Raw genomic sequence first — 26,727 nt, 5'->3', positions numbered from 1 at the left:
TTTTTCTTTTTTTTTTTTCAAGTTATTAGTACAAACTTAATAGCCTTCCTTATGAGTCACAGTGAAACAGTCTATCTGGGCATAACCAAGGAGCTACGTGCGGTGTGCTGAGGTGGTTATGCTCAGTCCCAGTATGTTAACTTGGACTGATACAGGCTTCAAACCTGAGTTTTTAACACTTGAGTTCTTGATACCTGGAACTTGACATTTTACACGATTACCATAATTTCCACCCATCTTTCCACAGATGGGCATCTCTTAAATTAGATTGTTTGTTCTGTGGCAACAATATTCTTCCCCTGTACTTAATCTTACTTGGTTTTCTTTTCTTAGCTAAAAAAGCTTCTTCCCCCAGCTTATCTTTAAAAAAAAATAACTCTTAAGTGATTTGTGCTTTACCTAAATTATTAAAATTATGAATGAAATATAAAAATCCATAGAAATATTGGGAAGGAAAAGGAGGTATGAGGAATGAAATACAAAGCAATTACGTGTAATTATGCTTTTCTTTTTCTCCCCTCTCCTATAGGATGCTTTAACACTTTAAGACGAACATTTCATCAGAAGCACTAATGGATGCTGGTATGCCTTGGATAAGGTGGTGACCACTGGATGTAATCTGTTTCTGTTTACTGCAGAGAGCCAAAACTGACTCCTTTTGGAGTTGAGAGAAGTTAGCAGTACAGACCTACCAAGATGACTGATCCTATGATGGATTTTTTTGATGATGCCAATCTTTTTAGTGAGACCTTAGAAGGTTTGTCAGATGATGCCTTTGTTCAACCTGGACCTGTTTCACTTGTTGATGAATTGAATTTAGGTGCAGAATTTGAACCTTTGCACATAGACTCCTTGAACCATGTGCAAGATGCTCAGAATCAACAGAAGATAAGTGAGTTTGAGCCGCTGAATCAGTATGATTCTCTGAAACTTCACCAAGTAAGTACGTCTTTCAATAGCTCAGCAGACAACGTCTTATCGCCACACTCTCAATTCAATTGTTCACCAATTCATCCACAAACCCAGTCTAATGGGATGTTTCCAGATGTGGCTGATGGTAGTCCTATGTGGGGTCACCAAACTGCCACGACTGTTTCGAATCAAAATGGGTCCCCCTTTCACCAAGGACATTCTCAGTCTATGCAGCAAAATAAAAGCTTTGTAGCACACCATGACTTTGCCTTATTTCAGGCTAATGAACCGCAGCATCAGTGTGCCTCACTACGATCTCAACAAAGCAGGAATAACACGGGGCAAGATGCTCTGAGTCAGCCAAAAGACTTCCTGGAAGTTAATGTATCTACTTCTCACAGAGTCAATGTTAACCACCCACCTCCAGTTTCTAATCCTTCGACTTCACAGCAGCCTCTGTCTGTTCAACAGTTTTCTCAAACTGCAAGTGCTTCAATACATTTTTGTGGGAATCAAGAAGGAACTTTTGATGGACAGTCCCCAACTATTACTCCGTGTTCTGTCAATAACAGCCAACAATTTTCATCTCCGTATTCGTACTCTAATAACCACATTTCTCCTACCAGCCTTCTTCAGCCTACAACAGCTCTTTCTAGTAGCCAGCAGACACACCCTATTTCTGACTTCACTGGAAGCGATGCCTTTACATCTCAAACAGGGACCAAGCAAGAAACAACCGAGCACATGTTGAATCCTAATACACCTTTGAATTCAAGTAGTTTTCAAATGTTGCATTCTGCGCATCCTCAGGGCAACTTTAGTAGTTCAAAACTTTCTCCTGTGAATATTAATTTTCCAGCCTCTGCTGGTTCTGCTTCTCAGATAAGCCATTTCACAGACCCTATTGAGAGCAATGGTTTTACGTCTTTGGATGACAACTTGCTTCATCAAGTTGAGGCTCCAAACGAACCGTTTACAGGACTTGACCCAGATGACCTCCTTCAGGAAGACCTTCTGCCACAGTTTGATGACTCTGCGTTTGTTCAGGATAGCACAAGCCATGTTTTAGAGCATGACCTAGAACACCATATAAGCCCCCATCAAGTAACACAGGCATCTGATATTGGTCGGGCACAGTCGCAAAGTCACATTCATCCCTGGCATTCTGCAGTTTCCAGTCAGCATCTGCAAGAGAGAAGTCGTATAACCTTACAAGGACAGGTATGTGGGGGTTTAGGGGATGGGGGGCTTGAGCTGCCCGGCCTGATTTGGCTGCTCTGGCTTTGGTATTTGTGCCAAAGCAGGGTGACTGGAGACTCTGAGCTTTTGTTGGTAATTGGTCCTCAAGAAGTCTGTGTAACTCTTGGTTTATGAACAGACTGTTGATACAAGCCTGCTTTCTCTTCTGTTTTCTTACCATTGTAGAAAACCAGATTTATGTGACCTGAGATATTTGTTCAGAGGAAATGGAGCCAGTCCTTCTACTGCATGTATTTCCTAAGTACAGCAGAGAAGAACAGTTGTTTTATGCTTCAGGTGTAAATATCGTGGCTTTTTGTCTTTTAAAGTACTCATGGCAGCATATTTTTAAGAGCTTTAATAAGATGTACTGGTGTGGCTGATTGCCTGCAGGCTCTGGTCTTTTTGGTAACTTTTGGTGCTCATTGTCATTAACTAAAAATAGTTTTTTTTTTTTAGTTTTTATATGATTAGCAATAATAGAAAAGGCTATATCTATTTATTTCATTACTTTTGGGTAAAAGAACAAAATGTGCAGTTGTTCTTGCATAACATCCGCGTCTATTACACGTATTAAAGCCCTCAGTATGGAGAACGTGAAAGCATAAAAATTATCTTGTGCTGTTCTAATGGCATACCAGATAAATTAACTTTGCAGATGCTTTTCATATTACCTGAAAAGATAAACATTGTATGAACATTGAAGAGTTTAGAAAAACAATCCTGCAGTGACATGAATATATGAAATGCAAGGTTTTGTAGACTTTTTTTTAATGTTTTCTCTAGTGAGCCTAGTGAATTTTCAAGTTGCTTTAATTGGTTGAGATATTACGTTCTTTTTTTTCTTTTTTTTTTTTTTTTTCCCAAACACTGACCCCTGTCTTCATCTGTATCACCTTGTCTTCTGTTGAAGATGTGTGAGCAGTAATAAATTGAAATATAGACTGGTATTTTGCTCTCTCCTGAGAGCAGCTAAACTTTTCAATAATTAACAACAACAACAAATATCTGTTAAAAAGACTAGTAAAAGTTCTCTATTCACAACTCTGTTACCAGCAAAATCATTTGTTTTGATTACAGTTATTGGAAACCTCACTGTGTGCACGATTGCAGGAATTTTCATCTCAAAAAAAAAAATCTATTTCAAAAGAAATTATATCCTGAATGATGTGGTAACCAAATACAGAAAGAACTATGTAAAATCTGTAAGTCATTTAAACCAGTGCTGCTGTTTCTGAGACTGGTTTAGTGGCTTTCCTTTGTTAAGGCTTTGAGTGCCATCACTGCCTGCATTAGCTGCAAGCTAGTTCCTGAGTGCTGTTGCCTTTTGGCACTGCTTGGTAGCTTCAGGCCTGAATTTGATTTGACAGGAATGACTAAAACTCCTGCTAATGGTTTGGCAGAAGGAGCTGCAGCTTCTGTATGATACATCTACATATTCAGCCGTTCCTGCTGGTAATCTGGGGCTTCCAAAAGCGTGAGGATGTCTGTTCAAGTCTGTGTGCATCTGAGCAGTAAAAATGAGAAGTTTTTTAAACTGTTGTTTTAAATTCTACTAGGAATTTAGCTTCTAGTTGGGAAAGGAGAGAGGAAATACCAATGTTTTCTGCTTTTCCATCTGTGCATTTCAAAATAGAGGCAACTAACATCAAATACGTATGTGCGTGTGGCCTTAAAAAGCTACAACTGTTGTGTTACTTCTGTGTTCTCTTTACTGATGCGCTCTGAACCTTACAATATGGATTGGTGTCCTGTTGGAAGAGTTGTTGGGAAGGAAATGGTTGCTATAGTTAGCTTGCAAGACGTGTCCTGTGAAGGAGGCATTGTAAGACGTGCCATCGCTTCATGGCATTGGCGGAGAGATGAGGGTCTTGCACTTTGAATCTCTGGTCCTGGTTCAGTAGATGACTTTTCTATTACAACTTGGGCTTATGTGCATGGAGCATGGAGGATCTTCATTTCCTACAAGCAAAACTTTTGGCGCTTCAGTTGGTGTAGTGCTGGCGTGTTGCTCCTAGAATACAGCAGTGTATTGAAGATGATGGATCGAATGATGTGGTAGGTGCGACCCGTTGGTGTTGATGTGCTTTTATTTATTTATTTATTTATTGGGGGGATAGGGGGTGAGGAGAGGAGGGCACAGCCTACGTGGCTGCTGATGTTGTTTCTGTCTGCTATGAGCCCCTAACACAGGGGCACAGAGCTGGGCAGCTGGTAGGGCACTGCGGTACTGCTGGGTTCTGCTAAGGCACCGGAGCTCCAGTTCTCTGCCGTGGGAGGCAGGGCAGAAGCCAGAGCTGTTAGCTGTGCCCCTGGGTCTCCCATCGATATGCTGGGGTAAAGCGTGAGCGGGATGTGGCTTCCTGGAAAAGAGGCGCTGGCAAGAAATGCGTGCGTTGGGACAGTTTGTGAGGAGTGTGCAACATACAAGCCAGGCAGTGAAAAGTAGGTCTCACGACGCTTTCTGGTGCTGTAATTTTTCTGTAGCATACATCAGAACCTTTTTAAGACTTCATCAGCCTTGCTGACATAACTGTCAGTGCCTTGTTTTGTAACCTGGAACAGAGGGAAAGTTCTGGGGCCTGTAGAGAGTGTTCAAGTGTTTGGGAGGGTTGCTTTGGTTTTGGTAGCGGTGGGAGAACAGTGCAACTTCACAGGATTTCAGCGCTACTTCATCTCTTTTACTTCTTCCTGGAACTTTGAAATAACACTGGCAGAGAACGGGTAGGCATACAAGCTGCCAGGTTGATTTTACTATTATTCTAGGGTATGCGATAAATTGTATAAATGGGTTTCAGAGCTTAAGTTTATCTAATAGAAGAGTTGTTTAGGGTTTCCTCCAGAAACTGGTGGTGCAGTGGTGGCTGTCATACAGCTGCAAGGATGCATCGATGGGGGACCGATAGGAGCAAACCATGTACAAGTCTCTCTGAGCCTGCAGCGTACCTAGTATGACTTAGTATGGCAACTGGAGGAAACAATCACTAGTGGATTTAGTTGTTTTCAGCAGTTTTGCTTTGATAATGATTGAGGAGTTTTGAAAAAGAACTATTTTTAAATTTTATGAAGTAGTTGATGAACTGTAGCTATTGGAGTGGACCCAACATCAGACAACCAAATATCCCCAGCTCCAGTTATACTGAGATCATTTAAAAATGAGATAAGATTAAATACTTGTGATTCCCTTGTTTGAAAGAAAGCGTGCTTATCACAGTTTAACTTGTAAAGCTATTCTCTCTGTACAAATTAATTTAAAAATTAATAGTTCAGTGTAATAGTGCACAATTAAAAACAATCTAAAATATCTTATGCTGCTGTTATACTTTCTATGCCTGCTGTAATTAGATTATAATTGTAAATATATCGTGCCTCTTAATTTTACATCATGCATTTTTCATCATAGTTTGATTATGGGAACGAAATGAAGTGAGGGAATACACAGGAGATCCGTGTAGTCTCACCCTTGACTAATGTAACGCTTCTGATCTTTTTACCTCCTCTTAAAACTGTTTTGAAAATATTCTCTTTTCATGAGTGTAAAAAAAAAGGTAACAAATATAGGCGTCCATGTCCAGTTCTGTATGCTTAGAAAAAAAGGAAGTTGAAGTGATATTCTGAAGTTCATAGTGGCCTGAGAGAAGGTTGCCCCTGTAAGGTCACCCTGGAGCCTTCCTTCTCCAGGCTGAGCAGCCCCAGCTCCCTCAGCCCCTCCTCGTAGGAGCAGGGCTCCAGTCCTCTGAGCATCCTCGCGGCCTTCTCTGGACCTGATTCAAGTCCATGTCCTTCGTAGGCTGGGGGCCCTGGTGCTCCTCTGGCTACATATCTCAAAGCTTAACAGAGATTGAGCTGGAAAAGAATACCTTATTAATGATCGGAAGTGCTACACGACAAGGCATTGATCTCAGCTCTTGGTATCAGGTGAATCTTTTTTCTACCCCTTTTGTGACTAAATGGTTGGCACCTAACGTGATAGTTCAGTGTATTCATGAAGTCCACTATCTGACCTGTTTGTATTTGTTTTGTTTTGTTGTTTTGAAACTGACTTGAAACCTGAAAGTGCTTTTCTGCTCGCAAGTGCCTGCTTTCCTACTGCTTGTCAGAGCGACAGGTGACGCTGCTTTTGGAGAGAATTTGTCTTGCCCTTGTTGAACGCTTAGAAAGGAATACTGACCCATATCAGAATGGTGTAATTTGATACATGAGGGTATCATCAGAGGAAATGTCACCTGACCAGAGCACAGGGCACAGGCTCTGGTGCCGCTGAGATGCACGTCCCGCGTGGTCGCAGCCTTTCACCTGTGTTAGCAGCTCCCTCCCTTTTGTATCGGCTCTGAATTTGGTTTTGCAAGTATCCCTTGGATTATCCCACTCAAAAACCTCTTGCTCTGCTCTTGATTGCCGTTGTATTCATATATCAGATCTCAAACGGAAGATATGCCTAGTAAGCAGTGATGTGTTGTCTCTGGTAGTCGTGGTTGGCCCAACAAGCCAATTCATTGCAGCGTGCGCTTAAGAAGATGTATAGAACTCAAGGCTAGAGTATTTTTTAGAGTGCATTTCTGAAATTCCACATAGTTTATTTTTAAGAGAGCCCATAATGAGAAATATTTTCAAATACTGAACTGATGGGACTGTATTTAAATTCTTCATAGCAGAGACCGGCTTTTCTGCATTGTAAGCTTATTGCTCTTGAGTGTTCTTACGAGACCATGTTGTAAAATTATGATCCTGTTATTAACGTTGTTTGTGAAGCAGTGTATGACAGTTTCCAGTGGGGCTAAGCATATTAAAATCTGTGACTCAAAATTTGCCCTATTTTGCATTATCTGAGAACTGAAATCTAGACATCTGGTGTATTGAAAGCGCTTGTATTTGGTGGGGCATTAGCTTGTAATCTGCAAGTGGTGGTGTTTGTTTTTTTTTTGAAGCCCTTCCTTCCCCCACCCAAAGAGAGCCCTAAAAACCTCACTTTCTTCTAAAACGCTGTTAAGCATACCCATTGTATTTATATTATACTCGTTCCTTTTAATTATGGTTAATTTTATGGGTGATGTCACCACGTTAACAAATGTAAATCTGTTTGAACTTGCCTTTTAAACATTTCTAGGAGTTGCGTGCTCTGGATTTACTTCTCTGTTTGAAGACCAATTTTCACCTTCCTTGCAGTTGTAGCAGCTTAATAAATTGTCTGCCACTGTGAGGCAGCAGAATTCAGTTGTCATCTCCCAGCACCTAGCAGGTTTATCATGTCTGTACAAGTAACAAAGTACTCCCTCCGCTGACCTTTTTTGCACCATATTTTCCTGCTTTTTTGCTTTCTATTTTCAGAAGGGCCCACGCAAATGGGAGGAAGTGAAAGTGGCAAAGCTGTGTCAAGTGTGTAGAGTTAATGAGATGAGTAGGGCATCATCTCTGAGCTGAGTAGCACAGTTCCTGGAATGAGCAAACTCTTTCAGACTATAGCTGCATTTAGTATGTGTTTCAAAACCAATCTATGGCTTTTTGCCATGGATGTCTTCATCACTTAAGACAGCAGTATTTTGCTAGCTTTATAGTTGGATGTATATGAAGAATTTTGGTTTTTATATATTTTATCCAAATTTTAGGTAAGCATTTTATACTCTCTATTTCTTTTTAAAATGAGAAATTGCATAGGATGGGGGAAAGGAAATATATGTGTATGAAATCAGCTTGTAACACATTTACTGATGAGTATTTGCTGTTATATTTAACTTTTATCCATTTTTTCATTTGCCTTGCTTTTCTTCAAGAAATACAGCTGCATAACAAGGGAAGGACAAAATTGCTGGAAAAATGTACCAGCCTATCTGCTTTATCATTTTAAAGGCTTTATGGGTTTGTCAGTAGCTAACATCTCCATCAGTTAAAATGTTTAGTCATTCTTCTCAGTTTTGAATCGTGTTAGCTGTTGCTAATGCTTTTTCTTTTTTTTTTTGAAGTCTCTGAACCTTCATCAGTTGTCAAATAATTAGGCTGTCCAATTCTTTGCGTGTATTTCTTATTTAAAAAGTAATACCTGCTGTTGTAATGATTGTTACAATTTAAGAATGTAATCTTTCCTGAGATAATTGCACGCTCATTAAATGACTGTAATAATTGTCTTCAAAATGCTCCAAAAGAGAAACCTTTTCGTAAAAAGTTGTTAATGGGTGGCAGGCGCAGGCAGGAAGCTTCTGTCTAGCTCAGCTTACAGGGGTAGTCCTCCAGATAGCAGGGTGAGACAGGTTGACAGAAGTAAGTAAAACAGATAATTATTAAAAAAAAATGCACAAATAAGTAAGATTGAATATCTAAATACTTATTTGCAAACAGATGTCTTGTTAACACTGAAGAACCGTGAAGCAAAGAGTAATGATGCAATGGTGCAAGCTCAGTGTCTGAGCTTGGTGCCTAATTAGAGAGGGGGAAAAAAGGAAAATTAAACACTGTCTTGAATCATCTTCTAAAAGCAGCAGTCCCTGTGGACTGTTGAAGCAGTTCAGTGTCTGTTTAAAATATCAGTAGATTAAGGGAAAAAGTTTATGGGGAAAAAGCTCCCTTCTTACATCATGTGTTAATTCAACCATTTGTGCTGTGAACTGAACTGCAAAACTGATTCAGGAGCTGCGAAATGACTTTTTGTTGCCAGAGCTGTTTCTCAAGAATACAAGTTGCTGATTTGGTTTGCTGCGTAGTTGGACAAAACTGCACACGCTGGAGACAGCGGCAGTGAGAGAGGAAGGCGTGATGAGCTGGGAAGCACCTTGTGCTGCAGTAAGGCAACTAACTGCAGGCTGTTACGCGTCTCAAATGCTCAGAGGACATCACTGGGCTCGTAGGGGGATTCTCCCTTGGTACCACTGGTGACTGGCTGTCCAGTGCTGTTAGCTAAAGCCTCATACGTTGGATTCTTTTTTTTTTTTTTTTTTTTTTTTTTCCAAAAGGCTTAAGACATAGGTTTGCCTCCAAATCTTCCAGAATGCCATTTCACCTTGAGACATTTTGTAGAAAATCAGAGCGTTTCTAAAGCATTAGTGAAATCTTACTGCCAAAAGAGAAGTAGAGCTTTTAAAGATGTTAACCAGTGGCCTGCTTTTGAAGCCAAAGAATCTTAAGTACATTTGGAATTCATGCGGCTTTTTTACAGATGTCATGATGTTACGTGAGCTCAGGTTTCACCATTTCTTTTAGCTGTAATGTTACGTCTAAATATATAGAGAAACCAAAACAATTCCCAGCACTTCGTCCACCCAATAGCCTTCCAGAACGGGAGGGGTGTTATTTACTTTGTAGTTTATCTAGATAGAAAATTTGCACAAGCTCCTAGTTGCATGGATTCCCAAGACAGTATCTGTCCTTATGTGCTGAGAGTGGATTGAATTTGGCAACTCTTAAAGAAAGTAAATACAAGTGAGTGGGTTTCTAGGGTGGTGGGGCTGAGAATTAATATTGGGATTTGAATAAATTTGATAAATGAATCTAGGAACATAGCTTTAGGATAGGAACAGTTGACAAGTCCTATATTTTTTGTACATAGTGTAATTTGTAGTATACTTATTCATGTTTCTTTCATAAGTGTGGTAGGCTTTGTTTTGCGTGGATTATTTAGCTTGTGCTTGCGCTTACTTTGGTTTTTTGCTCTCTCGATGTCTTACTGTGAAGGCTAGCATTTTAATGTACATTCTAGGAAAATGATCCAATCTTTTCTGTAGTGCCTTTTCAGGAGCTTGTCTGTAAGGTAATTTCCATGTTAACAGCATACTGTAAATGCATGCAAAATGCTATTGAATAGCAAGCCAGAACTAGTCTCATAGATTAGTAGAAAGACCTACCTGAGGAGATATTCATAACTTCACAACTGAGTTTCAGTTTATATGTTGGAAAGAAGAAATATTGTCCTTAATGTTGAAGAAGATATCTCAGTTTTTGTTCTGAGCATTTTGTTGACTTCTTTTGTTATACTTGGAAAAAATGTTTCAGGAAGAGAATTTCTGAATTCTAACCCAAGGCTTGAAGCCCGGTGTTTGTTCAGAGGTTCCAGGAGCCTATCTCTCCAGCTGTAGCATTAAGTGTCAGGTCACCGGGCTGCAGTTCAGCATTCATACTTGTAGACAGAACTGTGTCAGGGCTTGCTTCAACGCAACGTAGAGCCCTGTGCACACAGAGATGCTCTCCAAAATGTTTTTGGAGTCGGGAAGTGTTACAGTGCTGAATGCTTTAATAATACTCAGATGGAGCTGTGAAATTGAAGTATGGTTTTAACATCTGGCGTGTCATGATTTATTATGGGAGAGGAGTACACAGCGGGAAGTGCCAGTTTTTCAATGGTCTGTGTATTGTTGTGATTCTTCTGCAAGCTTTACGCTTAGGGACCACTGATTTTAAGTCGTGCTGTCTTGGTTTTAGTATGATTAAATTCACCAGTAAAAATGTAAGTTTGAGTTCTGCATATTCAGACTAGAGCAATATCTATCCTGTTGAAATTATCACGTAGCCTGTGCTTGAGCAAGGGGTTGTTGATGCATGGGAGCTCAGTTCCTGTTCTATAGGCCAAGTGTTGCTTTATCTCTTCCTTTGGGGATTTTGTTCTGGAATAAAAATCATGTCAGAATTAAGAGGTGATGTTGTAGACATAACCTGAATATGTGCTCTTCTGTTCTACCCCCCACCTCCCTGTTTTATGTGGCTTTTGATATGTGTTTTTTCAAAGTCCTGCCGATTATAACCATCTTAAATGAGATCTGTCCAGGAAGCTAAGTGGCATGACTGAAAGCATCATCGTGTGACATGAATATGCATCCCTACATGGATAGGGAAAGGTGCCTTAACATCTTCTCGTTGTTGGTAGGATTCCAGAGAGACAGGATATATGTGTACAAAGCTTAACAAAGTTGCCTAAAGTTTGTTTTATTTTAAGTAAGCAGAGGCAAAATCAGAAGCGTGTCTTACTGTCTATAAGATTGGTAAGAACAATTTCGAAAAAAGATTAGGCAAATTTATTTAGAAGTTTCTGTGTTGGAGCTCTTAATTACGTCATCCCGTGGAGGATTCTTTCACCTGCAGTCATTTTGTACTATGAAATCTAATCCAGCTCCTGATATTGTACAAGAGGCACGTTTTATGGTGCCAGCCTGCTGGGCGCTTTCACTTAATAGAGTTTAATCGCAAGTGGGCTTTGACTGACTCTGGGAGATTTGGAGACCTGCTGAGTGAACCTTCCTGGTCGGGGACGGAGGCAGGAAGGTGCTGGTGCTCCTGGCTGTGCCGGAGGCATGTCCTTGGCAGCACGTGGCCATCTTTAGCCAGCCTGTCGCTCTATGTGTGTTAACAGCAGTTGCTGTTGACTCAAACTCCATTGAAGATGATACAAATTTCATTTGTCCTGAGCCCTACACCTCGTCTTGTCTTCTGTGCAAATAGCCAGCTTTGGCTGAGAACGAAAATGACTGCTAGGCTTCCTTCTAGTAAGCTGTCTTAAAACTTTGTTTGGTCCCTACCAAAAGTTCATACTCACTACTGGTTTTTGTGGTTATCCCAGTGAAGCTCTTGGGTGTTATGTTCTTTCTCTCTCTCTCTCTCTCTCTCTCTCTTTTTTTTTTTTTTTTTTTTAAGAGGCTTCTGGGAAAACAACAGTTTGTTTTTTCCCTCGTGGATTTTTTCTTTTGCCTGAAATTGAATCCTGCTGGTCCCCTATAGTATCCCTCAACTTGTGAGCATTGTTTTCAAACCAGCACCTCTTTTTAATAAACGCCTTTTCTGTGGGCGACTGGCTTTCCCTATTCATTGAGTGTTTTTTTCAGGAATATTTGAGAAACCTGTATGCAACAGGAGTGGCTTATATATATGCTACAGTGCACTTCTTTTACATTGGATATTCTAGCACCTTGGTAGAGAAAGCCATCAAAGTAATTCCTTGAGGCTGACATGGCAGATATGCAAGTTAGTTTGAATTGAAGAGGAAGAAGTATGTCCCCCTTTGATTTAAATGGAAATATGCTGTGCAGTCAGCACTGGTTTTAATGATATGTGACTTCCTAGCTGGTAATGTTAAAAATAAATTGCTTTTCCCAATTTGCGTCAGTATCTTCTAATGTACATAAAATGCTCGTTTTTTTTTGTTTCACTGAAATTGCAAGCGTTGAAGACATTTTGTTTCTCTGTTAGGTATCAAGGTATCAAGGAATCCTACAAAAATGCCATGCTCACAGTTTGAGTGAACTTTTAAACTTCAGTGCTTTTAATGAATAAACTCCCTACTTGTAAATAAAGTGGTCTTGCATGTAAGACTTCCTGAAGATGTAGCTTGTTCTAATTTACAGAGAGTTTATGATCAATATTTTCCTGTTCATGTGGAATCAAATCATATCTTTTTCACATCTGTTATCTCTTTCACAGCACTTGATTTTTTTGTCATCAACAAGCAGTGAAAGTACATGCTGTTTTAAAATAATAATAATAAAAAGAAGAGGGTGCTATCACAGAATCATTTCCTGACATTGCCCGAGACAACGATCAGTTCCAGGAGCCTTCATGTTCTGAATAAGCCGGTTCGCTTTGCCTCCAAGTGAACTGTCAGGCCGCGCTCAGTGCGTTATGAGTTGAATTTGGTAAGGCACGCTGCTAAAACATCTGATGGAAGAGAACCCGTGTCTGTGTTTCATTTAATCCCCAGTCGTTTCTCGGGCCTAGCCCAGCGTGCCTTTCTATCAGTAATTGCAGTGAGGTGTGGAGACAGGAGGCGGGCAGGTTCGCGCTAGTTCGGTGGAGCTGCTGCCTCCTGCCCTTGTCTCCCATCGCCCCAGCAGGCTGAGCGGCTCCGCTGAAGAAGCAGAGCGCAGAAATGAGAGCGGGGCCGGCTCCGTGTCTGCCGCCCTCGCCGGCGGCTGCCTGGCTGCAGCGCCTGCAGGCCTCAGGCTCTGGGACAAAAGACAAACCTGAGGGCTTTCGGGGGAAGAGCGTGAGGAAATAGTGGCATCCTTTTCATAGGGATGAAAGGGGGTTGGGTTTTAATTATAAAAATCTCTTATGAGGCCGTTGACATCAGCAAAAGGTGTAGAAAAGGAGCGCTTTGTGAAATGGAGCTGTGACCAGAAGCAGCTACCCTTCAGGCCGCACGGTTTGTTGCTGCGAGCTGTATGCAGGTCGTGCTGGTTGCTGGCTGTGGGTGTGCTGAAGCTGATCTTGGGGTGGATCATCAAGGTGATAAAAAACTCCTTGTGTTCTTTTGGGGGGGTTATTTTAGATGGCTTCGGGTTTTGGTTTGATCTCCTTGTTCTCCCTCTGGTTGGTAAAGAAAAACAGGAGAAAATCTCTCGACAGCGCACAGAAGTGGTGGCAACTTAAAACATGAGTGGGCAGGTAGCAACTTGGCAAAATGGCAAGGGGAAGAGCTCTTCTTTTCTTTCCCTTGTTTGTAATTGTTTTCTCTCTTCTGCAGGCTTTCACAGCCAAATCTTTGTAGTTTTAAATTGAAATCAGCATTTTTAAGGGTTCTGCGGTCTCTTACAGTTTCTCAACAGAAACAAAATGGCTTCATATAAGATCAAGTAGCCCAAACCTGAATACTTTTCAAGTAATATGGAAGTTGACTGAAGGCTATAAATCTGCCTGCGTTGTTTAAATTGCAGTGAAAAGGTTGGATAAAAGCTGTCTCAGCATATTCAACCTGCCTGAGTTTGCACACCTTTGTAACGCCCGCCCTTGTGTCAGTTTTAATGTGGGGTAGTTTTATACGCAGCAATGGTGAATGACAGATAGGTCTTGAAGTGCATACAGCTGCAATGATCGAACATAATTGTGTCTTCAGTTCTCAGTGTTTGTTTCACAGTATGCACAGTAGTTCCTGTTCTGCTATTAAGCCATTGACTTAAATTCTGTTACTTGGCTGCATGGAAAACACCACATGGATGCTGTGGGTCAGGATTGCTGTTCTGTTTTCCCTGTGGGTTGGCTATAGGGGTTTCCTCTCTGGCACACCTAAACGTTGGGCTGTTGAACAACTAGCCTGCATCTGCCTGATAGACTTTCAAGGGGTGGTCTTTGAGCTGGTTAGTAACAGAGTTCCAGTGGATTGGTGCCAGCTTATTTAAGCTGCCGTCAAAATTGTGTACAAAAAAAAAAAAATAATGGAAGCTTTTGATGAAAAGGAAAAGTTGAAGAGTTCGGTGTATTCTGTGTGCAACGGGTGGGGTGTATCTTATTTCAGGTGTTAACTCTTCACTTTTTTAAGTTAGAGATTGAATTTATCATTTTTAAGACTCTGATTACAGAACACTGAAAGGTTTTCTGGGTTTCTGAGCAAAAACAAGCTTGGATTTTATTTGGCTTTTTATTTTGCTTTTTGATCATTCTTGCAGTTTTGGAAAAATGCAAATGCTTAGCTAGCTTCCTCTTGTGACTCATAAGGCCTCCAAGTAAGCTGCTGCATTATGGCAGATCTTGTTGCTTTCCAGACAGGCACTTTCTGAAAGCTGCTTTCCCATTGGAGACTAACTTATTTTCTGGCAGTATAAAAAAAAAAAAAAAAAAAAAAAGTTTTAGACCACTGTATCAGACTTGTCTCTGCATTTAAATCTGAGCATGTGAATTCTTCCTGACTACAGATAGCCAAGCTTGTGAATTTATCTCCCTTTCAGGGTGGGAGTGATAAAACATCAAAAGAAAAAAGTGTAGAAAGTAGTAGTTTCTGAAACTGATAGGAAACTAACTACAGCACTCTCCGCTCTGTTTTATGTTATTATTATGCATAGAGAATTGAAATAAGTTTGAGTAAGCAGGATGGAAGTACAGAAATGATTTTTTTCAAGATATATTATCCTACAATTTACATTTCCTGTATTAAACCTTTTTTTTGAGAGAGGGAAGACTAATAAAGCCTATATGATGTTCTTGAATGTCCAGAGTTGGTATATTTTAATTTACATGTTGAAAATTTCCTTTTCAATCATGTGTTAACTCTAGAGAGCAATACTGTGCTTAGATCAGTTAGGCCTTCACAACAGGATTCAATAGCTTAAATGTAGTAATAAATGGGCCTGTACACTCGCCAGCCTTTGCTTTTTTACAAGTGCTCAGCCATTCCGCAGTGTAGACAGTTAAACTGCCCTGTCAGTTGGGCCAGGGGAAGGTGCTCCGATCAGCCGGTGGGAAGGAAGACTGGAAAGCTCAAGGTGATGTAAACGCTGCTCAGCTTGAATTGACAACAAGAGTAACAAACCAGGTGTGAAAGATGGGTATTTTGGCTACTCAGACCAAACAGCTGCTGAAGAAATCTGGGTCCCAGTAGGATATCCGTGGTTCTTTGCTTTTGATGCACTGGAATGGCTTCTGGGAAGGGGGGAGAGGAGGAAGGTAGCAAGGAGACTGCTTAGAGAATTGCAAAGACTGCTCTTTAGCAGAGGGAAGTTGAAGGTTTGTTTTGTTGGGAGTAGGGAGAAAGGGAAGAATGAGAAGATGATGTGGTGTCCAAGGGCTGCATTTTGCAGCTGGTAGTTCCAACACCTAGAGCATCTCAAGTGGATGCTCAGAGGTCTAAGGAGGGCTGAGCTCATTTTCCTTGCCCCAGACCCTGCTTAAATCCTGCGTGCTTCATGCCAGTTGCAGAAGAACAGCTATCTCAGAGATGTACCCAATTTGGCTAAATTTGATCAATGGGTTAGAAATTACTAAGAACTTGGAGGCGTAAATGCCCAACCTGGTATGACATGGTTGTGTAGCCTTGCTTTCTTTTAAAACAAGCTGGAGGAAAACGGAGCAGCTGGGAGCTGGGCAGCAACCTCGCTGAACGTTTTAAAGCTTAATCTTTCTTTCCAGACACGAGTCAAAGAATGTGTGATTATTGAGGCTGCCTTTGTAGGGTTCTGGCTGCCACGGGATGTGTTGGATGAGGAGCAGTGGGACCAGATCTGGCGGTGCCTGCAGAGCGCTTGCTGTCAGCGAATGGTTGCGATGCTGGCATTTCTGCTCTCCTTGCTCATGGCACCACCAGGCTGCTTTTTAGCAATTCAGCACATAGTAGCAGGAATAGAAAATGTTCCACAGTAAGCTTTTACTTGCTACATTGTGTTGCTACGTGCTATATTTTCAAGAGACCTTGTGTTTGCAAACAGGAAAGAGGGAATCCTGAATCATTCTCCTGGAGGAGAACTTCATTTCTATTTGTGTATTTATTTGGGTGGTGATGGTTTATGAAATTTTATAATAAGTATTTCTAGATTTATCTCTTTTTGCAAAGTCTCCAAAAATAACTCCAGGAAAATGTCTGAAAAAATGACTTACCTTGTGGGAAGAAAAAAGCAAAACTAAAAAAAAAAAAAAAACCACCCTTCAGCTAAGTCATTTAGGGATTTCCTGTTGCTTGCTTTCATTTTGTGATGTGGATTAGTTTTTCCTTTATCAGTATTATGAAAGTTTGGAAATAAAGTGTCATCGTATTGTACTTTTTTTTTGAACAGAGAACACAAGCTTAGTAAGCTTTCTTCATTTTTGAAATCAGAGACGTAATAGGACTTTTGTCTAAAGAAAAACTTACATTCAGTACAGTAAAAATGATTTCTTACCTTCACTAACAGCATTTTATATTTACATGTGAGGGAGTACTTACAAAGTAAGGGAGTCCCCTTACTTTGGATCTACAATATAATGTAAGATTCAACTGAATTTAATCTCGTCAGATAATAGTTTCATACAGAACAAAGTTAACAGCTCGTTCTGCTTTGCTAGAACGTATTGCTACTTAGCAGGTTCTTGAAGCACTGCTTGTGCTGGAATGAGAGATGATTTTAACTGACCCATGTTCAGTGATGAAAGACTAAAAATTACTGCAGTTTGGGTTAATAACACATTTTTATGGAGTACAAAGGACTTAAAAAAGATAAGTTGGAGAGGGCTGTTCCATTTTGCTGCTTTGCAGCATTCTGTTACAGAAGCTGTTGGACTTCCTTGACCTGTTAAATAAAAGCTTTCCTACTGCAAAACCAGGAGTGTGTTCCAGTAGAAGCTGCCTCTTACCTGTACTTTTTAAGAATGACATGGATCAATACATTTGTAGGGCTTTGGAGGGTTTTGTACTTTAATGCCCAGTCTCTTTAAAACCAGAAAGATCTGTGTTATTTTATTGTCTGTAAGTATTTGGCAAAGTACCTTACACGTCTGTTTCCAGATACTTGCACAGGTCTTGTTTGAAACCAGTGAGGTGAAATGTGACATTCCTTTTATAGAGTATTGCGTTAGGTAAACTTCTTTTTAAAGAAGTTAAATAATTGTAAAGATTGGCGAGTAAGATCAGTCGAGATTGTAAGAAAGAAACCAAGTAGGGGTGCTTTTTTGTTGGACACATTTACGTATTTTGGGGAAAAAAGCTAAGACTTTTGGATCCATAGGACTGGCATTAGCAGCTTTAGAAAATCTGCAGAGGTATGGCATGGCTCCAAAACTGCTCTGAACTTGAGTAATTCAAATCTACTGTGCAGTCACAAGTCCAGTTGACTTGAATGTGATCGTTACCATTTTTCATATGTAGGAGCGCAGCGTTGAGGCTCACGCTGCGCGCAGCGGTACTTCGGGCAGGGTGCCCGCCCTGTGGCTGCAGCAAAACCCTGCCATGCACCAGCCTGGGATCAGTGCAAGTACTCAGTGCTACTAGTTCAGCACGGGACAGACAGCACCTGAGAAATGCCCCTGAGGAAGTTGGTTTGGTTGGTGTTGTATGCCCTTTTCCAAATAGCTGTGTTCAGTGCTACAGACTAGAACAAAAGAAATCGGTACGTGATGGGCACAGCACTCCAGGCCACTGAAAGCTGACACGCATCCAGTGCAGTAGCTTGGCAGGGTGAGCAGGATGAAGTCCTCAACTTCTTTCATTTCCTGGCAGTGTAATACGCTCCATTACATAGTACTTCCTCTAAGATTTACTGGGAGGCAGTTTGCATACCACTACCGAATATTCAGTAAAACAATTCATCTGTATTTGGTGCTGAGCTCCGAAAATGTCTCTGCTCAAACAAAATCTTCCATGCACAAACATGCACACTACAGATTCGTTCTCCAGTATCAGATGCTGCCTTTGCAGCAACAACCTGCTAGTATGCGTGTGACGTGAAAAGCACTTGCTTCTTTCTTCCTAGGAAGATGACTAAAGTTGCTGGCCTTTACGTTAACATTTTCATTTCTACGTAAATTTAAAATTTGTTGTAAGCCTAGTGTTAAATGTGTGGTAAGGTATGAACTACAGTAGCCAAATTTACACTTGAAAGTGACAATTATACAGACACAGACTGTTGGCTTGTCACTTTGCTGTAGTTGTCAGCCATTCATTTATCAACATTACAGGTAACAAATATGGGAGACAGCAAAGGTATTTTTTTTCCTGTATCTTTTTTTTTTTTTTAATCTATCTGTAACACTTCAGTGTTAATTTGGGTTAGGTTTCACATATGTATGTCTTAAAATTCGGTATCCCTGAAACACTGGATCATTTATAAGAGCTGATAACAAGATACAAGCAGAGTGCGGAGTATTCTCAGCATAACGAAAGAACCACAACTTAGAATGCTTCATTGACTCTCCTGATAGTTCCATATATACACCAAAAAGGAAGGAAAAATTACAGAACCCCATGGATCTTCCTTCAACAGTGCTCTGTTTTGTAGAGCAATCCCAACAGATGGTATGGGGCAACTGTTGAATAGAAAATAACAAGCAAGTCAGAAGGAACTCCGAAGGGGAGGAAAAAAAGGTTGTCTGGAGAAAAGAAACCCTCTTGCATGTTTAGATCTTCTGTCAGTTGTGTGGAAGCAGCTTGATTTAACTGAAGTTTTTGTCACAGTAAGTCATCAAAAGACAAATCACTGCCTCTTCTGGAACTGCCATTCAGCAAAGGATTCTGCGTGCACGTGGGGTGACGCATTTGTCTTGTAAGCGATCTTCTACAAATAGACTCTGTACAGGGAGTGAGCTGGTATCTTCTTTTTTAATAGATTTCTTTTTGATTATAGAACTGTCATAAAACCATCTCTAGAGTTAATTATGCAGGCTTCTGCAGAGAAGAAGATTTTAGAATACTAGAATGGAATTCAGAAGTCATTGCACTGAGTCCATGCATTTTTGATTTGCATTCCTAAATACAGTTTTGTGATTCAAATGATAAATGTAAGTTCCTTTAAGATTTTTTGCTGGGGTAGCTTAAAGCAATTGCAGTTTCTGAATTCTAATGTGATTCTAATATGAAAATATACGACAGTCTAATTTGAACAGAAATACAAACAATACTGATCACGATCATTTATACGATTCTTCCTATATTTGTGTCACAGCTGGGGTATTGATACTATATTGGTGGCTTGACATGCACAAAGGGATTCCTTGTTTAGTAATAAACAGGGACAAAGATGATGAAGTGGTAATGCGTGAAGATCAGGTTTCCAGGTGGCTAATTTTAGCTGCTTTCCGTGCAGTTGATGTCAAGGTCATCTTGATTTGCCTAATGACCTGGTAGACTAGCAGGAACTTGTTATGCTCTTGCCATAGAGTACTTCGTGCTTGCAGATCTTCTACATCTTCCTGCAGGTGTCTGCTGCCAGTAGAAGGAAAGTCTTTCAAGGCATTGCAAATGTAACCCTTAGCTTTCTATTTTTTAGGATGGTTGGGATCATAATTTATTTTGTAGTGGTAGTTACTGTTTGGGTGAGCTGATCCACAAGTGAAAATGATTATTTATAAAAAAAAAAAAAAAAAAAAAAAGGAAGGGGGTTATATAATTGTAGTCAGGAATGTGTGACTAATGAAAATACCAGGGAAAGGCATCACTAGGCCTTAGAGAACATCAAGAACGGACACAACTCGAGAAATTTGGTCTTAAAGACTGTGCACACGGAGGGGAGAGCCATACTGCCCCAGCACGATGGCCATACCCACTGCCAAGCAGGGTTTCTTACAGTAGAAGCAACGCTTTGTTCGTGGAGTAGGTAAGGCAGGGCCTGGGAGGGTTTTCTAGGAGATGGAAGCTTTTGCTATATTAAACTCCTTTTTTTCTTCTTGGGACTTCCTTTGTAGTGATATGCAGGGGATGTGGAGGTACTGTGTGTTGTCATGGAGCAAATTTAAAGTGCGTTTAGGTTTTGAATGGGAGGGGGAAAAAAAGCACAAGCAGAGGTTTGTCCTTGCTGTGGGAAATGCTGTTAGGCCAGAGAAGTGCTGGGCTGATGAAAGCCACGCTGAAGGATTGCAGAAATTCCTTCCTGTGAAAAGCCTCCTTGGTAGAGTATTCCCAGGTATCGGGAAGACTGCTGTCATGATTGTTTCTGGGTATCATCTGGTAATTTGATTGTTTTTACGTGAGTTTAATTAAGATACCAGTCAGACGTGTAGAGTACCTTCTGCCCCTGTAAGACAGCACGTCAGTGTCTTTTGGATGCTGCTGAAGAGAAGACGCTTTGCTGGCAGCAGTGAATCAGGGCATATGTGGGGAAGCCTACAGCTCTCATTTTCTCTGTTCCACCCTTAATATTTTTTAGGGATAGCTCTTCCGCATGACCAGCAGACAGCCCGTACCTGCTGCTACTAATGGCTGTAGTGGGTGGCAGCATGAAGTCTACACTGGATTGACGTGGTTCCCCATGTTTCCCTGCTGCCACAGCACTCAGAGCAGCAGCAGGGAGCTGCCAGGAGCTCGGTGGTGTCCTTGTGCTGCTGCTTGCCGAGGCTGTCAGCAGCACCACGTACCCCGGAGCTTGCTCCGTGCAGGCTCGAGACGACATCGCGTTGGTTTACGTTTGGTTCTATCGGGATGATTATCTTTGCAGCCATGAAAACAAAAAGCATGTTTTTCCAAACAAAATACTCAGTTTTTAAATACGTCTGCCTCAGGGTTTTTCTTTCCACCTTCTCCTACACGTTTGTCAGTTAAGCATGTCTTTCTTGATGCTGATAGATGAAGTAGGTTTGTAAGCCGTTGGCAAAAGGACATGCTCCTTCTGGGTGTTAGATCGGCATCCCCTCTGAGCGAGGGGGAAGGGGCGTTTTTGGCTTGGCAAAAGCCTTTGTCCTTTTTCTTGTGGATGCCATGTAGCTTTCAGAATTTATTTCCAGTGTGCATGATTTTATAACTGCTTATGAGTTTATTTCAGGATGAATTGGTAATCAAAATAAAAGACCTCTGCAGAATCAGATCCTTTATGTCGCTGTGGTTGCTAAGTACACGCAGACGTTGTCCTTCGTAATGCACGGGTGGTTCTGGTTCTCCTAATCTCAGCTCAGTTGTGTTGCTTTCCAGTTTTGTTTTTTGTGACGATGGTGACTTCCCTGATGCAGGTTTCACTACAGCTTTATTTAGCTAAGAATGGCTGGCTGGTGCCTTCCGGTATCTTTGTCAGCGTCATTCCCGTATGGTTAGAAATGGCACAGCAAAACCGAAAGAGTACGTTCTGAGTCCTCTGACCACCAGCTAGCTTACTGTTGGTGGAGGGCAGGAGATGTAACTTAACAGAAGGAAGAGTATGGAGCACAAAGCAGTGGGCCAGCCCCAGGAATTAAAATACAAAGTAGCCTCGTCCAGCATACTCATGATTTTACAAGAAGAAAGTAAAACAAGTTGTTGAGGATTAACTTGCGGGGCGGCTCTGAGGAGATGTAGCCTGAGAAATTTCATCTTAAAGTAACAAAACACTTAGGGAGATGATTTCAAAACAATTACCCAAAAGCTACCATGGTTATTCTTGCCCACTTAATTATTAGGCACACTTTTTTGTTTGCTTCCAGCCCCAGAATGGTTCAGGAAGGCATCCTTTCGTTCTTAAAATCCTCTAACCATACTAACTTCAGTAGCATTTGGCTTAGAGCTGAAACTGTACTGCAAATGCCTTAGGAAACTTCTTTTTGTTTAACTGATCTCAAAAAGCTAAAGTAGTACATTATTTAGCATTGTCCTGAGTTATGAGATGGTAACTCTGAAAGATAAATGATGGCAGTTTCTGTTATATATTGCATAACCGTAACGTGGAAGCATCTTGGCTAGAGTTCTAAAAGCAAAATTAAAATTTAATAATTGTCTCTGTAGTGAAGCTGCATATGTGCAGAAATATCTTCTGAATTTAGGTGATACTGTTAAGTAAAGGATTATTTCATGTACCAGTACCACTGATGTTTTTAGTGGACAATTGAAGTTCATTTTGAAGTGAATTTTAATAGAAGTAAAATCCTGGTCAAGTGTAAGGCCTAGTCTTAACAGTCAAAATCCTAACAGAAATCACATCCTGAGCTATTTCTTGATTCTTCTTTAGTGGGCTTCTGAGGAGGAAAAAAATAAAAGGAGGTTTTGCTAGGAAATAGCTGTGAAGACAAAGGTGGGTTAAACAACTTTGGAGAGTTACCAAAAAATAACTTGTTTGTGTTCTTTGAGAACACATGTAAAAATGTGTCTGATCTTTTAAAATAGCACTTGAAACAACCTTAAAATGAGGAGGAGTTTTCCATAAAGCCGTGTCCCATGTAGTTGAGGGGGCCCTCACCGCAAGGTGCGCATAGACCTGGGACGGGGGGAGAGGCTCAGGTCCAGGTCAGGATTTCTTCCCTCTGTAGGAAGCAGCAAAGCCTGTAAGCGAGTCCTTATGTGGTCACTGTTGCTTGCTTATCGTTCTGAACCCCCTTTGGAAGGGGGGAAAAAAAGAGCAAGGAATGTCAGAGGACAAACTGGGTTTGAGGCCCGAGGCTCGGAGTGCGGTGTGCATCGCCACCCCCCGCGTCAATGTGAGAGCTGGAGCGCTTCAGGGAAGCCCCAGCCCCACAAACGCTCCGTGTCCCCTGTTTCCAGCCCGAACCAAGGCACAGCAGCGGTGTGCTGCGAGCAGTGGAAGGGGAAGAGTTAATCCCTGTACCACATGTAGGGAAGAGCAGTCCGTTGGGGGTTAAATTGCAGAGCCTAATGGAATAATAACTGGTAGCACCATCTGCTGGCCTACTTCCGCAGAAGGAGTCAGTATTTTTAACGACATCTCTAATATTCATGCTGATGCATTTTGATGCTTTGTGCATTCATTTCTTTCTGTGCTTTGTTGGAATCTGGCTATCTGCTTTCGGCCCTGGTGGAAGCCCCGCTGCTGAGGGGCGGCAGGCGGGCTGTGCCCTACCTGAGTTGGACGATCGGTGGACGGACGTCTGCCAAGGGAGAAATATGTTGATAAATCCCAATGTGTGTTTGTGGAGGGTTGTGCATATCTTGGCTGCAGCTTGCTAAATAGGCCATTTAGCAATCTTCTTTCAATGCTTTTCTCTTGAGCACTGCCTGGGGTGCTGAAAAAGCAGAGGGCAAGCCTTTGTCTGACGCCAAAAATGTCTTCAGTGAAGAGGCCAAGAGGAAGGGTAAGTGAAAGCCTGAATGAGTGGGAGGAGGAGGGGTTCTTTGGGCTAAAAGGCTAATGGGATTGAATAACCTTCCTTATTACTGGCTGCTGCTGCGGGAGCCGTGCTGCATCGCCATCTTGAGCTTGTGGCTGTTTTCTCGAGTCTTGGTTATTTGTTATAGCCTGTAGGCCTTAAGGTGGCATTTTGGAGAGTGATCCTAAACCCTGCCTCCTTCCCGCTGCCGCAGCACTGCTATTAAGCCTTTGATGAGGCACGTATAGAAAATGTATCCAGTGAAGTGCACTGGATTTGGCCTGAAAATGTGTTTGGAAATTCCTGGTGGCTTTTCTTCGTGCTGTAGTCAGAGGCGCATTTACGGGTGAGAATGTAACATAACTGTTATCTGCTGTTGTTTTTTTTTTTTTGTCTGTTTGAATAGGAAATTCTTTCCATTCCTAAAAGGGGGGCGGGGGCAGGAGGGAAGAAAGCAAAAACATGTCTTCTGCTCTCTTTAAAGAGCGGCTGCTCATTTGGAATTGAATTCTTCGCGTAAACAACCTTCATCGATGAAATAGTGCTTAAAAACCTGAAAGCAAAAACAAGACGTGCATTTTCGAATGACTGTACTATGTTGATCTAAATAAAATGATCAGAAAGCAGTATTTTTGGATTAATACAGAGCTGCATGGGCTTAGTTTTGGTTTTGTATTTTTTAATCTTGATTTTGTTCGGCATTGATTCTGTTTAGCACGGAGTTGTCTTGTGGATATTATGTCCACCATAAGATCTATGTGGTCCTGGTATCGTACCGAAGAAGAAATACTGATGCTGTTACCTTTGGGAGTTCTTGGCTTTCTCAGTTTGTATGAGAAGAATATCTACTGGAGATGTCTGAGATTTGTGTCAAACGTATGGGAATGCTTGGAAGGTTAGGGATCGGTGTGACTAACTACAGAGGAGGAAAGAATGCGGAGAGAATTTTGTGAAGATTTTTTTTCATAATTTTCAGTATGTAGACTGCTTGTGTAAAACCAACAATTGATGTACTTATTCTGAAACCCACGCCATTCTGTGGTAAAAACAGAATTCCTCTTTTGTTGTGTCTGTGTAAGTCTCTGCCAGTTTAATTTTTTTATATGCGATTCTAGATTAAAAACACTTATTTCTTTTAAGAAATATTCAGATTGTTGAAATAAGGGGATTTTGTTTACTTTGTCTCTTTCTACAGCCTCCTTCCTCCAAGAAGACTGATGGTTCAGGATCATATACTAAGTTGCAGAATACCCAGGTGAGGGCAATGTCTGAAAAGAAGCAGAAGAAAAAAGCAGACTCTGAAAGTAAACAAGAGAAGGCAAATCGCATAATATCTGAAGCAATTGCAAAAGCAAAAGAGAGAGGGGAGAGAAACATTCCACGAGTAATGAGTCCTGAAAACTTCCCCAGTGTTTCAGCTGAAGGAAAAGAGGAAAAGAAAGGTAGAAAAGTTAAAACCAAACCCAAGGACAAGGAGACCAAAAAACCAAAAACGGGTTCCTCAACCAAAATTAAAGAGAAAACAAAAATTGGGTAAGTAGATTTAAATGTTCTCTTCTCTTCAGATTGCATATCTGTGATTAAAATAAAAACTGCTTACTGATAATATTCTCCTTCGCTGCCTACACAAAATTCTTCCTAATTAAGTCCATGTGTGGACTTTCTTGTTCCTGAACAAGAATGCTTTGTTTTCTCTTCAGATAAAATCATTTTGGAACTGTCCTTTGAAAGGAATGGCTTCTGTGTTTTAAATCCATTTCCGACATTTCTTTATACTTAGTTTGAAGTATAAACAACACCAAAGTATCTTTTTGTCTATTGTTGTAATCAGTTCCTACTCCAAATTAAGTTTATCTGATATTATAAATGCTGTCTTTATCAATTCTGGTATATATCTTCAATGTGTGATACTATGAATATTCTTATAGATACCACACAGGTTATTATAAGTAAAATGCATGTTGGAAAATTTGTATTCTAAGTATTTTGTAGTCTTCAGTCATATCAACTTTATCTGCCCTCTTAAAGATTTTGCAGACTCAGCTGGATCAAGCTGGGTTGATACCCTGGGGATAAGAAGCCTTCACAAGACACGTTAGATGTCAGAGCACTGCAGAACACTTGATACATGGCACTCCTCCTGATTTCAGAGCTAACCTAGTTCTCCAGCATAGGAAACTATTTGATTTCCAGTGTTAAGTGTGTCAGTCAGGACTGAAACAGAAATCTTAGCTACGATTAGATTTGTTTGAAATGGTATGCCCTTTTTTCAGTAACAGACGTAGGAACTGGCATGTCTGTCCATATTTAAATGTCTCATATGCATATGTATATTTTCATTTATACGGAGGAGAAATGAATGTTCTTTTAATCAGCATATTTCTCTGCTTGCATGCTCCAAACAAACCACTTCCGTGAGAAGTTATCTGATAGTATAAGGGTTACTACTCTAAATGTAACTTGATTCTTAACCTGAACTTCCCTCGTCTTAATTTCTTTCCCTTCTACTTAAGGGTTTGCAAATGAATGCTGCTTATCCTTGCTAGCACTTCATTGTGTTTCCTTCTTCTCCTGCACTCCCCCCTCACCCTCCGGTCTTGTTTAAAGGGTTGGATATATACTTCCAAAGTTGATTTCCCTTTCACGTTTCTGAATTTACTCATGTTCTATAACAGGTAGGTGTTTTGTGGGTCTTTCTAACCAGGAAACTTGCACACTGTTGTTTAGCTACTGTCGGTTTCTGGAACCTTTATGTGAATTGCTCTAGGTGCTTTGTAGTCATTTGTCTAGGTAATTAACAAAACATACTGAAAAAGAATCCTCATGATATGCTACATAATTCCCATAATACTTTTGCTGCTTTTTAGTCAGAATAGTGAAATGAGCTTTTACCTTTGATTAACACTTCTGCATTCGGTTTTCTGTCTTCATGAAATGCTTAGCTGTGCACATCAATTTGCATCAGTTCTCGAGATTGCACAAGGTAGTATCAACTGACAAGTAGACATTTGTCAAACTGGGTTTTCATGTGATGTTTGTGCTTGATCCCAAGTACGCTGAAGCTGGCAGACAGCTTTAATTCCGTAGAGTCAACTCTGTGTAATTTCGCGTTGAGCTGCAAAGGTTTGCCTCCCTCTTATTTACCAGTCCAATCGAGTCATGCCCCAGTAGCACGCTACCTCGCAGCATGGGTAAGTTAAGTTAACA

General features: G+C 40.9%; 1 protein-coding gene across 10 annotated transcripts in view; it reads left to right on the top strand.

The window, feature by feature from the left end:
• The window catches only part of CHD9 (chromodomain helicase DNA binding protein 9), a 91,969-nt gene that overhangs the window by 13,916 nt on the left and 51,326 nt on the right, over positions 1-26,727 (top strand). For 6 of the 10 annotated variants that reach the window (XR_004753864.1, XM_035336948.1, XM_035336945.1 and 3 more), the window contains exons 4-5: positions 530-2,133; positions 24,716-25,053. Coding sequence is in view for 9 of the 10 variants with exons in the window: in XM_035336948.1 (XP_035192839.1) it covers positions 697-2,133; positions 24,716-25,053 (1,775 nt within the window). In the remaining variant the exon portion in view is untranslated. Of the gene's footprint in view, positions 1-529; positions 2,134-23,133; positions 23,506-23,626; positions 23,867-24,028; positions 24,496-24,715; positions 25,054-26,727 lie in introns of those variants that run through there. The other 4 variants (XM_035336950.1, XM_035336949.1, XM_035336951.1 and 1 more) reach the window with 4 other exon arrangements.

Source organism: Oxyura jamaicensis, chromosome 11 (assembly GCF_011077185.1).
Source record: "Oxyura jamaicensis isolate SHBP4307 breed ruddy duck chromosome 11, BPBGC_Ojam_1.0, whole genome shotgun sequence".
In the NCBI taxonomy this organism is placed as follows: domain Eukaryota; kingdom Metazoa; phylum Chordata; class Aves; order Anseriformes; family Anatidae; genus Oxyura; species Oxyura jamaicensis.
This window is presented reverse-complemented; position numbering and strand designations above follow the sequence as displayed.